Below are 13,136 nucleotides of genomic sequence, written 5' to 3'. Positions count from 1 at the left end.
CCTGGGCAATTTATTCCAGTGTTTGACTACCCTGACAATTAGGAACTTTTTCCTAATGTCCAACCTAAATCTCCCTTGCTGCAGTTTAAGCCCATTGCTTCTTGTTCTATCCCCATAGGCCAAGATGAACAAGTTTTCTCCCTCCTCCTTATGGCACCCTTTTAGATATCTGAAAACTGCTATCATGTTCCCCCTCGATCTTCTCTTTTCTAAACTAAACAAACCTAATTCCTTCAGCCTTCCCTCATAGGTCATGTTCTCTAGACCTTTCATCATTCTCGTTGCTCTTCTCTGGACCCTCTCCAATTTCTCCACATCTTTCTTGAAATGCGGTGCTCAGAACTGAACACAATACTCCTATTGAGGCCTAACCAGCGCAGAGTAGAGCGGAAGAATGACTTCTCGTGTCTTGCTCACAACACCCGTTAATGCATCTCAGAATTATGTTTGCTTTCTTTGCAACGGCATCACACTGCTGACTCATATTCAACTTGTGGTCCACTATAACCCCTAAATCCCTTTCTGCCGTACTCCTTCCCAGACAGTCGCTTCCCATTCTGTATGTATGAAACTGATTGTTCCTTCCTAAGTGGAGAACTTGGCATTTGTCTTAAACTTCATCCTATTTACCTCAGACCATTTCTCCAATTTGTCCAAGTCATTTTGAATTAGTGACCCTATCCTGCAGATTAGTCGCAACCCCTCCCAGCTTGGTATCATCTGCAAACTTAATAAGCGTACTTTCTATATCAATATCTAAATCGTTGATGAAGATATTGAACAAAGCCGGTTCCAAAACAGACCCCTGTGGAACCCCACTTGTTATGCCTTTCCAGCAGGATTGTGAACCATTAATAACTACTCTCTGAGTATGGTTATCCAGCCAGTTATGCACCCACCTTATAGTAGCCCCATCTAAGTTGTATTTACCTGGTTTATTGATAAGAATATCATGCGAGACTGTATCAAATGCCTTACTAAAGTCTAGGTATACCACATCCACCCCTTCTCCCTTATCCACAAGACTCGTTAGCCTATCAAAGAAAACTATCAGATTGGTTTGACATGATTTGTTCTTTACAAATCCAGGCTGGCTGTTCCCTATCACCTTGCCACTTTCCAAGTGTTTACAGACGATTTCCTTAATTACTTGCTCCATTATCTTCCCAGGCACAGAAGTTAAACTAACTGGTCTGTAGTTTCCTGGGTTGTTCTTATTTCCCTTTTTATAGATGGGCACTAGATTTGCCCTTTTCCAGTCCTCTGGACAAGGGAAAATGAATGGTGCACAGCCACTAGGACAGTCACCTAGTGTTTGTTACCTTAGCCATTTTGGAAGATGCTTGAAACAGAGCCTCAGGGTCTGGAGTTGTTAGTGCCTCACGGAGACAACTCAGCTCCTCCTCTGCTGACCCCAGGTTAGTGCACTGACCTAGGATAGAGAAAAGGAGAAAAAGTATGGCAACATTTAATAAAACTGAACCTCTGATCCATAGATAATCATACAGGAGGATCTATGGGGTATGTTATTACCAGCTGTGTGTGAAATTTTGGCCCCACTAAAGCCAATGACGAAATTCTTGTTGACTTTAACGGAGTCAGAATTTTACCGTCAGGCTATGTCTAGACTACATCCCTTTTTCGGAAAAGGGATGTAAATTAGACGTATCGCAATTGCTAATGAAGCGGGGATTTAAATCTCCCCTGCTTCATTAGCATAAAAATGGCTGCAGCTTTTTTCGGCACGGAGCTTTGCCGGAGAAAAGCGCCAGTCTAGATGCTGATCTTGCGGAAAATTAAGCCTTTTCCGAAAGATCCCTTATCCCTCCAAAAAAGGGATGTAGTCTAGACGTAGCCCCTATGTCTGAAAGTTAACGGTAATGGCATGTGATTCATTGTGATTCATACAGGATTAAACAGGCACTGTATTCTGTGTGGAGCATCTTTCTCTGTATATCTGGTTTCAGTAGCCACTCTGCTCTCAGTATTTCAATCTAATCTCATAGTCAAGCACAACTCATGTAGATTGATCTGAGGTTCTGATTTGGAGGAGAATCCCTCCACTGAACTCTCATTGTAAAAGAGATGGGGCTGACCAAAAGCTTAGGTAGGAAACCCAGGCTCTTCGCTCACTTCTAAATCATGAACTGTCTCTTTAAGGGAAAGCTGTCCTGCTCTGTCATCTCCCTCTCCCCACCCCACTCTGCAGAGCGGGGGCATATGGGCATATGGCGGGGGAGAGAGTGTGTGTGAGACAATGTGTGTGTGTGTGTGTGTGTGTGAGAGAGAGAGAGAGAGAGAGAGAGAGAGAGAGAGAGAGAGAGGGACATGCTGGCTGCCAGAGAAATCTTAGAAACAGTGCCTCTTTAGATAGGCACTCCGTTACTCACCATACTTCAGACTGGAGCAGCACTATTGTATGTGTCCCTCTCCCCAAACTCTGCTCTGCAGAGATGATGACAGGGGCAAAGGGTCACCCTGATTTCTGCATGTCTCCCTGCTCACCTCCCCTCCACACACCACTAGCAGCAGATAGGATGGAGCAAGGTCGGAGAGGGGCAGCTGAACACATGCTGCTGGCATGCTTGCTAATCAGCTGAGCGCTCCAGACAGAAATTCTGGGGAGAAGGGCAGATCTGGCCTGTGTGCTATATTTTGTCCACCCTCTAATATTTGCAGATTATTTATTATTTGTGCAGTTCTCTTCCAGCAATGTACTTACAAGGCCCCAATCGTTCTGTTATATAAGTGTCGCTAACAAGACAGAAAGAATTACAGATGGAAAAAATGGTCATTACAACAATGAAAGAAAGTGAAGAGTTACTTACACCTGCTCATGGTCTCCTCACCTTGTATATTGAGAAGACAGTTGATACAGTCAACCACCCACTGACGCGATGTCGTAAGTGAAGCACAGGTATATGGTGCTAACAGCCCAATCAGCGATCCAAACTGATCAAAAGTTTCCTGAGGCTAATTTTAAAAGAATGAAGAATGAAAGTTCTCCGGCTATACTGGACATTATTTGCCTTCCTTATTGTGAACTCCATTACTGTACCTGGGTACGGCACATTGGAAAACATAATCCTTGTTGTACATGCAAATTGATGGGGTCTAAATTAGCTGTAGCACTCAAGAAAAATCTCAGAGTCATTGTGGATAGTCCTCTAAAAACATCTGTTCAACATGCAGCTGCAGTTAAAAATGCTAATGGTATGTTAGGAACCACTAGGAAAAGGGATGAATAATAATATGATAAATATCATCATGCCACTGTTTCAAATCCATGGTACACCCACACCTTGAATATTGCAAGCAATTGTAGTCCTCCAACTTAAATAAAGTTAGGTTATAATTGGAAAAAGTTCAGAGAAAAGCAACAAAAATGATATGGGATATGGGACAAGTCATACAAGGAGAAGTTAAAAGGACTGGGACCATTCATCTTAGAAAAGAGATGCTTACAGGGGGGTTTGATAGAGCCATATAAGATGATCAGAGATGCATGATATGGGTGTCCCTATATCTCTGACTGCCTGGGGCTGGGACTGGACAACAGGGGAGAGATCACTCAACAATTGCCTTGTTCTGTTTGTTCCCTCTGATGCATATAACACCCACCACTGTCAGAAGACAGGCTACATGAACCATTTGTCTGGGGGATCCAGAATGGCCATTCATGTTTTATGTTCTTATCCGATTAAATAGAAATAGAAATTCAACTTTAACAGCGATAGAAATGTAGCTGTGTTAGTCTGGAGTAGCTGAAGCAAATGCAGGACAATGTAGCACTTTAAAGACTAACAAGATTTATTTATTTATTTATTTATTTATTTTTTAAGATGGTTTAGTAGATGATGAGCTTTCGTGGGCCAGACCCACGTCCTCAGATCAGGAAGTGGGTCTGGCCCACGAAAGCTCATCATCTAATAAACCATCTTGTTAGTCTTTAAAGTGCTACATTGTCCTGCATTTTGCTTCAACTTTAACAGCCTGAGAGTATAGGAATGCATCTATGACACTGACACAGCCAACCTATGTGTGACCACAATAACTTAACAAGCGGCACTGCAATTGTATCAAGACAAGTCACTTCTATGTTATTTCAAAGGGTGTGTCTAGACTACTGAGTTTTGTCGACAAAAGTGGACTTTTGTCAACAAAACTATACCTGCGTCTACACTACCGCTGAGTTCTGTCAACATAACGTCGACAGAAGTCAGCAGTTTTGTCGATGCTGGTAAACCTCATTTTACGAGGCATAACACCTTCTGTCGACAGAGTTCTGTCGACAGAAGGTGTTATTGCATGTAGGGTTGTGTCTAGACTACAGGGTTTTGTCGACAAAGCAGCTTGTTTAGTCGACAGAACTGAATGTGTCTAGACGCTCTTTGTCGACAGAAGTTTTGTCGACAGATACTGTCGACAAAACTTCTGTCGACAAAACCCTGTAGTCTAGACGTACCCAAAGAAAAGTCCTAGACTAGCGATCACCAACATTATGCATTTTGGTAATAGATATGAAAGGTAGATGTTATGTATTATTGTCTGTATTTATATCTTGCTAGAAGTTTAACATAACCAAATTAGCTTGTAGATTCCAATTCCTTTTCATGTCTTAATTGCCTTAATTATATGCAACTGTCTTCAGTTAACCTTAAGATCAAAGATAGAAGATAGTACAAGAAAATAGTTTGTACATTGCCTTCAGCTTAACTATCTGTGTTGTAATGGAAGACTACGATCGGCTAATTACTTTATGTGAATGACTATCACCCATTTACCAGTGTATGCGTAGGAAATAGAAAATTAACTTCAAAACAAAGTACGACAGGAGATCTGCATGACCTATTCTTTCTCAGGGAGAGATCCTGCTTCGACAATTTCTGTGAGGAGGCTTGCCAACCGGCTAGAATAGCTATAAAAGACAAGTTATGGGACTGATCTTCTCTCTCCAGTCTGCTTAAACTTTGAACAGGGGACGTGTAAGCCATAGGACATAGATCTTCCAAATAATTATTTGGAATAGTCTGGGAAATGCATGGAAAAACTAACAGCCTTTGCATCTAAACTGGCTTTGGATGTTGACCGGTTAGCATGATTCCAGAGAGACTTTTACAAGCCAGCCGTTTATTCCACCATGGTTGTGATCCTGAACTATGAAAAGTGAAAGTCATTTTAACAACTATCTATCACTTAACCATTTGTAACTCTCTTCTTTTTCCTTTTAACAACAAATCTGATATTCCGTTATTAAGAATTGGCTGATATTTAGGGAAGACCTGTGATTCATATTAACCTAAGGATAAGTGTCTAGTCCTTTGTGATTGGTGATTATATTAGACTTAGTTGTCTAGATGGGAACCAAGGTCTGGAATGCCTAAAGGGTACTATTGTTTGGTATTTTGTTAACCAGAGTAGAAGCTCTTTTCTTACTGGTTTGGTGAATCTAATTATAAAATCACTAGTCTGGGGAACTGCCTGCCCTGTTTCTTACAGTCTGGCCTGAGTGCTGTCACAGCACTATTATGGAAACCTTTCTCTTATGGAAGCAGAGGGATCTTAGTCACTTTGAGGCCCCAGCTGCAGGCCTAGTAGAATTTCTCATGCATTCACGTTGAATGTCAGATTTGATAGAAGTTGGGAAGTCAGCTCAAGGAAGAGTAGAACTATACTCACTGTGCTATTAACTATCTCCTGATAGGCAGTTAGCAGCCAGACACTGGCCTGCAAGGCCCTTTCTCTCTCCCACTCCTGCCCTGAACTGAGCCAGGTCTCTAGTAGCTGTTGGCAAAGCAGGAGAATGGACAAAGTTAGTACCAGAAAATCCCTCCCAAACGTTTCTTTTAAATAGGTTTGATTGTCACTAAAATCCCTCTCCAAAGCATTTAACTTCCATATAGCAAAAGATTTATATGTCTCCAAAAAGAGACCCTTGTATATACAAGTCCCAGGGACCAGATTCACCTCTGGTGTACGTAACTCCATCAAAGCCAAAGGAGTTACATGAGAGATGAGTCTGGCTCTGTGTATGTGAGGGCTTCTGTAGACTGTCTGATGGCAGCTGTCTAGCACATTGCATGCAGTTTGGGGTCCGGTGCTGTGTTCTCTTTCCTGGACAGCTTCTCCCATGCTGAGTGGCAAATGACAGAGAGGAGCATTTCTTTTTATTTAGAGCAGAGAAGTCTCCCCAGCCCAGCTCCTTTTATAACTTTATTTTCATACCAACGTTGCACCTAACTCCCCTCCCCTCAGCTCTTCAAACTATTCTGTTTATGTCTGAAGAGCAGGAAGTCTTTGGTGAATGAGTTTCCATACACAGAGCTTAACTCAATACTAATTCATTCCTTTTACGAGAGGTGATCAGTTCTCACTGGTCCTCTTGAATTTGGTTACTGCGCTGATGATTTTCTTTCCTGTCCATGTAGTGTTAACTATACTGGAAAAACTAGATCTCAGTCCACCACTGGCATAAAATGTCCCCTGCTATGAGATAGATACATAGCATTTACTAGCTAGTGGGAAAACACTGGCTGTAGAATCGGTGTCTATTTCTTACAAAGCCTTTCTGAATATTGACCTAGGAGAGCTTTTCCATTGCATTAGGAGTGCACAAATCATAAAATCATGGATTAAGGATGGAAGGGACCTCAGGAGGTCATATAGTCCAACCCCCTGCTCAAAGCAGGGCCAGCCCCAACTAAATTATTCCAGCCATGGCTTTGCCAAGCCTGGCATTAAAAACCTCGAATGATGGAGATTCTTAAGGGAAGAGAATAACAGAAACACCTAACTGGTGGGTCAGAACCCAGGCTTAGGAAAACCCCAGCACAAGGGGACACAAAGAAGATGGAGAGAGGCTGTTCTCAGTAGTGACAGATGACAGAACAAGAAGCAGTGGTCTCAAGTTGTGTGTGTGGGGGGGTGGATCTTAGGAAAAACAATTTCACGAGGAGGGTGGTGAAGCACTGGAATGGGTTACTGAGGGAGGTGGTGAGATCTCCATCCCTAGAGGTTTTTCAGTCCCAGCTTGACAAAGCCCTGGCTGAGATGATTTAGTTGGAATTGGTTCTGCTTTTAGCAGGGGGTTGGACTCGATGACTTCCTGAATTCTCTTCAAGCCCTATCGTTCTATGATTCTATAAAAGAGTTCCCTGAACTCTTTTCAAAAAAATTTTCAAAAAAGAACATTTCTTCTTTTTATCTCTGAGGAGAGCCACTCAGACTCTGCCCAGTGGAAATAAATATGCAGAACCTAGAGGGAGCCATTCTGTTTGTTCTGATGCCCCAAGCAGCTTGATCATTCTGTGCATAGTGAATGTGAGTCTATCTATAGGCTAAATTCTGTTCTTCCTTACACCAAACTAAATATTGATCAGCTCTACTGATTTCAGTTTAAATAAGAGCAAATGTGGCCTGATGAGAAAGAGTTGCCTCCTACTTTCTTTGAGATGGGTAGGATGAAAAAGAGGCAGTTGGTGAGTACTGCCATAAGCTCCCACTTCGTAGCTAAAGGGCCAGGCAGAGCTAAGATCCTCAACAACTTACTGTAAAGTTAATGTATATCATGGATCCCATCATGGAACTCTGTATCTGGAGTCCATGACTCTGCCCATAGCTGGAAATACCCATTGAAAAGATTTTGAACTAGTACACATAGAACAGAGAATGAAGTGTGCAGCAAACTTTTCCAGGTTCTAGACATCTTGATGTAGGCTGCATAACTTCAGTGTTTTGCTAATAGTTTATGTATGCTTCAGCAGCCACAGGATTGGGCACCATTGTGTTCTTTGGAGAGTCTATTTATAAAAAAGATGTGCTTCCTTATACAAGAGCATTTCACTGAAAGATTGTGTTGTCAGAATTTTCACTGACTTGCCCGAGGTCTAAGTAATGTAGGTCGCACTGTCAGATATAAATATCCAGAATCAGATTCTGGTCTCTGTTACACTTGTGTAAATCCAAAATAATGCCACTGAAGTCAGGGGCATTACCCTGGTTTTACACGAATATCACTGATCAGATTCTAGCTCTAATCCTTCAGTCCAGCTGCATCCTTGAGCATCCAAAGCTCCCACTGAAGTCAAGGGGAACAATCAGCATGCCAGAATGGCAGAACTGAGTCCTAAGTGTTAAGAACTCTCCTTACCAGATTTCTGGTGGACACATCGAACTCTCCGAATACATAGGCGACCATATCCCCTGCTGCACAATTCTCCACACTTCCTGAACTGAGCAGCTTCAGGACAAAATGGAGAGCTGCCATCCTCACCTGCAAGGGTAGAGATTATGCACGAGTTATTATTATCTCTTCTGCATGCAATATGAGACAGGATATGAGAGTCCTTTTGCTTTTTCTTTTATCTCTTTGGAATAGTGGCTGAAGTACAAATGATTAACACATCTGTTATGTAAATTCCTTGCAACACTGGCTACAGAAGTACCATGCAAATGCCAGTTTTCACTTTCAGGTGACACTGTAATTAGGAAAAAGGCAGCATTTTCTCCTATAAATGGAAACAAACTTGTTTGTCTTAGTGTCTGGCTGAACAAGAAGTAGGTCTGAATGGACTTGTAGACTCTAAAGTTTTACATTCTTTCATTACAGTTAACAAAAAATATCTACATTTGTAAGTTGCATTTTCACGCTAAAGAGATTGCTCTACATCACTTCTATGAGATGAATTGAAAAATATTATTTCTTTTGTCATTTTTACAATGCAAATGTTTGTTATAAAAATAATATAAAGTGCATAGTACACACTTGTCATTGTGTTGTAATTGAAATCAATATATTTGAAAATGTAAAAAACCACAAAAATATGTAATAAATTTCAATTTTTAATCGCATTAATTTTTAGTTAACTGTGATTAATTGAAACCCTATTAATAATCTCAGCCTAAAAATGTGTCTCGTTGCCAGACTCTCCACTGAGTGAAATACTTCCCAGATATTAACAGCAATACCACTATTCCACACACAATCTTACCTTAGCACTCTGATCACTGAGAGCAGATTTCACTGCCTTCACAATCAGAAACTTTCTAACTCTTGTCTCAGGCACTGAAAGATAAGGAGAAGTGTGCAATATAGTATATCTTTGTTCCAAACACTCATGCTCCACATTAGAATGTGTCCTGTGCCCTATTTAAGAGTACTACCAAGCTTCACTCATATACAGAGAATCAGCGGGGAAAATATAGGACCAGACTCTGATCTCAGTTACACCAGTCTAAGTCTGAAGTATTTCCACTTCTGTAAATAGCACCATCATACTATCCTGATGGAAATATTGTGAGAGAGTTAGACAAATGGAGGTCAGTGAAGTTAGTCTGTGTTTACCACCAGTATAGCAGAATTCGGAATCTATTCTAGAGTGTCTAATACTTATTCAGTCAGGAGTACTATTTTGTTTTTATCTCATTATTATTAACATGCATCCGCCACAAGATTACATTTGTATTTGTACCTTGAAAATATTTTAGGCTACATTCAGCACTTAATTAACCCTGTTGATTTCTGTGTGACCACATGGGAGTAACTTAGAGCAGCACTGGGTCCCTTTAGTGAATTTCCAACCCTCTGGTGAGCATGCATCTAAAAGGGTGTCGCAAGAAGGGAGAAAAATTGTTCTCTTTGGCCTCTGATGATAGGACAAGAAACAATGGGCTTAAATTGCAGCAAGGGAGGTTTAGGTTGGACATTAGGAAAAACGTCCCAACTGTTAGGTTGGTTAAACACTGTGAAAAATTGCCCAGGGAAGTTGTGGAATCTCCACCACTGGAGATATTTAAGAGCAGATTGGATAGACACCTATCAGGGATGATCTAGACAGTGCTTGGTCCTGCCATGAGGGCAGGGGACTGGACTTGATGACCTCTCAAGGTCCCTTCCAGTTCTAATAATCTATGACTATATGACTCTATGTGTTGCAGCAGGGGCAGATGACCGTTTTGCGGGGCCCCGGGCAGCATAATTCCGCGGGGCCCCCCCTTTGCCACGGCGCATGCACAGTGACGCCATGCTCATGCGCGGTGGCACCACGGCGCGTGCGCGGGGCTTTTTGAAGCGCGGGACCCGGGGCGGCCACCCCGCTCGCCCTGCCCTATATCCGCCCCTGTGTTACAGATCCTCTGTGCCCCATTTGCAGAGATGATGAGTATGTTATAGCCCTACCATGCCTGCAAAGCCTTGGTTCTTTAGATCAACCTATAGCAGCTCATGCTTTTAGCTCTGGATGTCCCCAACTCAACCCCCAGCACGATGGCGATGATCGCAGCAGTCACAGTTACTCCTGTGTTACTTACAGTCAGCACCAATAATAGCTGTGAGCAGATTCAGGGTTGCCACACGAACAGTCTCATTCTCAATCTTCAGCTGCGAGTGCAGAAATGCTATGAGGTCATCAGGAGAAGAACGGGCTGCAAAGGAAGAAATCACATCCTCACTAACAACTGAAAGCTCATTCTTACCACACCTACAAAAGAAGGAAGTTACAAGGAAACTACTGTGTAATTTGGAGTCTCTTCCCCTACCTAGCAGTAGGATACAATAGCACAGCTCCATTTGATTTTCCATGATGAGCTGCTGAGTTGGAGAACAGATCTGTGGGAAGAAGAGAAGTGATCAAAGGAAAACTAATCAGAACAAGCAACTGAAAAGAAGATGCTCAATTAATTTCTAAGCACTCACTTCCTACCTTTCCAAATAGAGCTCTGAAGCCAAAAGAAATGGTACTGACTGCACAACAAGAATCAGAAACAATGACCGATACACTGGATAACAGAAGTTCATGCTTTCAAAGTGTTTTTAGCAGCAGAGCTAATTGAATCAAGACTTGACCCTTGGTAACTGGTTCAAATGGTTAATTATTCCACCATAAAAATGTAGGCCTTATTTGCAGTCTGAATTTGTCCAGCTTCATTTTCTAGTTATTGGCTCACGTTATGCCTTTCTCTGCTAGATTATTACATATGTTTCCCCACATAGATATTATAGACTGCAATTAAGTCACCCTGTCACAGGATAGGTCCTCCCCATTTGGATGGGATCAGTTTTTACTACAGGCAGTCCCCGGGTTACGTACAAGATAGGGACTGTAGGTTTGTTCTTAAGTTGAATCTGTATGTAAGTCGGAACTGGCGTCCAGATTCAGACACTGCTGAAACTGACCGCCAGTTCTGACTTACATACAGAATCAACTTAAGAACCCCAGGCATCCCCAAGTCAGCTGCTGCTGAAACTGATCAGCAGCTGATTCCAGGAAGCCCGGGGCAGAGCAACTCTGCCTGGGGCTTCCTGTAGTCAGCGCTGGTCAGTTTCAGCAGAAGCTGACTTGGGGACGCCTGGGGCAGAGCAGCTGGGGTGCTACTGGACCAACCCAGCAGCACCCCATCTGCTCTGCCCCAGGCGTCCTGATTCAGCCGCTGCTGAAATTGACCAGCAGCGGCTGAATCAGGACCTGGGGCAGAGCAGCTGGGGTGCTGCCGGGTTGGTCCAGTAGTGCCCACAGGTGCTGCAGGACCAATCGGCAGCGCCCCAGCTGCTCTGCCCCAGAGTCCAAAACAAAAGCCTGGTCTGCTGGGGGGGGAGCACACTAGCTGCGCCCCCCCCCCAGCAGACCAGGGACACGGGGAGCAGAGCCGCAGCGGCAGCGGGGTGCTGCGCCTCTGAGGCTTTGCTCTGGCAAAGCCTCAGAGGCGAGGGACCCTGCCGCGGCTGCGGCTTCAGTCTGGGTGCCTGTGGTCTGCTGGGGACGGTCCCCAGCAGACCACAGGCGCCCGGACTGAAGCCGCAGCCGCGGGGGGTCCCGCGCCTCTGAGGCTTTGCCAGAGCAAAGCCTCAGAGGCGCGGGGAACCGCCGCTCCTGCCGCTCCAGTCTGGGTGCCTGTGGTCTGCTGGGGACGGTCCCCAGCAGACCACAGGCACCCGGACTGAAGCCGCAGCCGCGGGGGGGTCCCGCGCCTCTGAGGCTTTACAGGCACCGGGTCTCAAGGGGCAGCAGCAGCGGTTCCCGCGCTTCTGAGGCTTTGCTCTGGCAAAGCCTCAGAAGCGCGGGAACCCGCCCGGTGCCCCTGGTCTGCTGGAGACGGTCTCCAGCAGACCAGGGGCACCGGAGCAGCTTACGAACGGGGCTTTCTCGCCCCGACTTCCGGGGCGAGAAAGCTCCGTTCGTAAGTGCGGATCCGACATAAGTCGGATCCGCGTAAGTCGGGGACTGCCTGTATATAACTCTAACTCCCTCTAATAACTGGCTTATGCTAAAATTGCTTTACAAACTGAGCTGGATTTTAGCTAATAAAATGAGACCACTAGCTGCTTATTCTAAAGCCAGCAGAAACCAATAAGGCATGAGAAGGTCTCCGGGCTCTTCACTAGCATTCAAAAGATGTTTATTCTTAATATGCTTCAGATCTGCTGTGCTTAAGCTCAAGTGATACAAGAACAAGTTCCCCTCACCTGGTCGTGCAGAGCACTGCAGATGGCTTGAAATTTCCCTTCAGGTAGAAGGATCTTATATTCACCAGAGACTTCCAAGAGCTGCCTCAGACTCTACAACAGAGGGTGAAAGTTAGAAGGTGGGCATACAAAGGAGCAATATGCAATGACTGAAGCAGGTTCATGGAATTCATTGATTCCAAGGCCAAAAGGGATGATTGTCATCAACTAGTCAGGCCTTCTGTATGACACAGGCCTTAGAAATTGCCAAAATAATTCCTAAAGCAGAACTTTCAGAAAAAAATCCAATCTTGATTTTAAAATGATCACCTTGACTCTTGGTAAATGGTTTGAATGGCTAATATCCCACCACTGAAAAGGTAGACCTTATTTCCCATCTCAATGTCTCCTGTTTCAGTTTGTAGCCACTGGATCATGTCATGCCTTTCTCTGCTAGGTCATTACCTATATTTCCCCATGCAGATATTATAGACTGTAAGTAAGTCACCTGTCACAGGGTAGGTCCACCCTGTTTGGATGGTATCAGGTTGTGGAGGAGTTAAAGAACTAAGGCAGCCCAAGTGACCTAGTCTCCCCAACCACCATAGCAGGCCTGGTTCTTAGAGCAGCATTGCCTAATAGTCAGGGTCAGTGCAGCAGCCCTTTAATGAGGCTCTTCAGCTCAATGACCCAAGCC

The 13,136-nt window shown here is 43.9% G+C and overlaps 2 protein-coding genes across 2 annotated transcripts in view; both read right to left on the bottom strand.

Moving 5' to 3' along the window:
- LOC142823325 (uncharacterized) overlaps positions 1-13,136 on the bottom strand; it is a 167,700-nt gene that overhangs the window by 62,715 nt on the left and 91,849 nt on the right. The gene's annotated exons all lie outside the window — the stretch shown is intronic.
- LOC149523213 (maestro heat-like repeat-containing protein family member 2A) lies at positions 5,408-10,606 on the bottom strand. The gene is made up of 5 exons (XM_089769824.1): positions 10,537-10,606; positions 10,309-10,422; positions 8,991-9,064; positions 8,150-8,272; positions 5,408-5,784 (listed from the first exon to the last, which is right to left on the bottom strand). The coding sequence occupies exons 1-5, from the start codon at positions 10,577-10,579 to the stop codon at positions 5,605-5,607; spliced, it is 534 nt and encodes a 177-aa protein (XP_089625950.1). The 5' UTR covers positions 10,580-10,606; the 3' UTR covers positions 5,408-5,604.

Source organism: Pelodiscus sinensis, chromosome 18, assembly GCF_052426305.1.
Source record: "Pelodiscus sinensis isolate ZL-2025 chromosome 18, ASM5242630v1, whole genome shotgun sequence".
Taxonomy (NCBI): Eukaryota; Metazoa; Chordata; order Testudines; family Trionychidae; genus Pelodiscus; species Pelodiscus sinensis.
The sequence above is the reverse complement of the archived record's forward strand: the minus strand, read 5'-3'. Positions and strand labels throughout refer to the sequence as shown.

Excerpts from the sequence above, each read along its gene's own strand:
- LOC149523213 (XM_089769824.1), bottom strand. The coding sequence starts at position 10,579 with ATGGAAAATCAAATGGAGCTGTGCTATTGTATCCTACTGCTAG. Across the intron at positions 9,065-10,308 it reads AGCTATTATTGGTGCTGACT|TGCCTGAGACAAGAGTTAGA; the intron begins GTAAGTAACACA and ends CTTATCTTTCAG. Across the intron at positions 5,785-8,149 it reads ATGTGTCCACCAGAAATCTG|CTACTAGAGACCTGGCTCAG; the intron begins GTAAGGAGAGTT and ends CTTTGCCAACAG.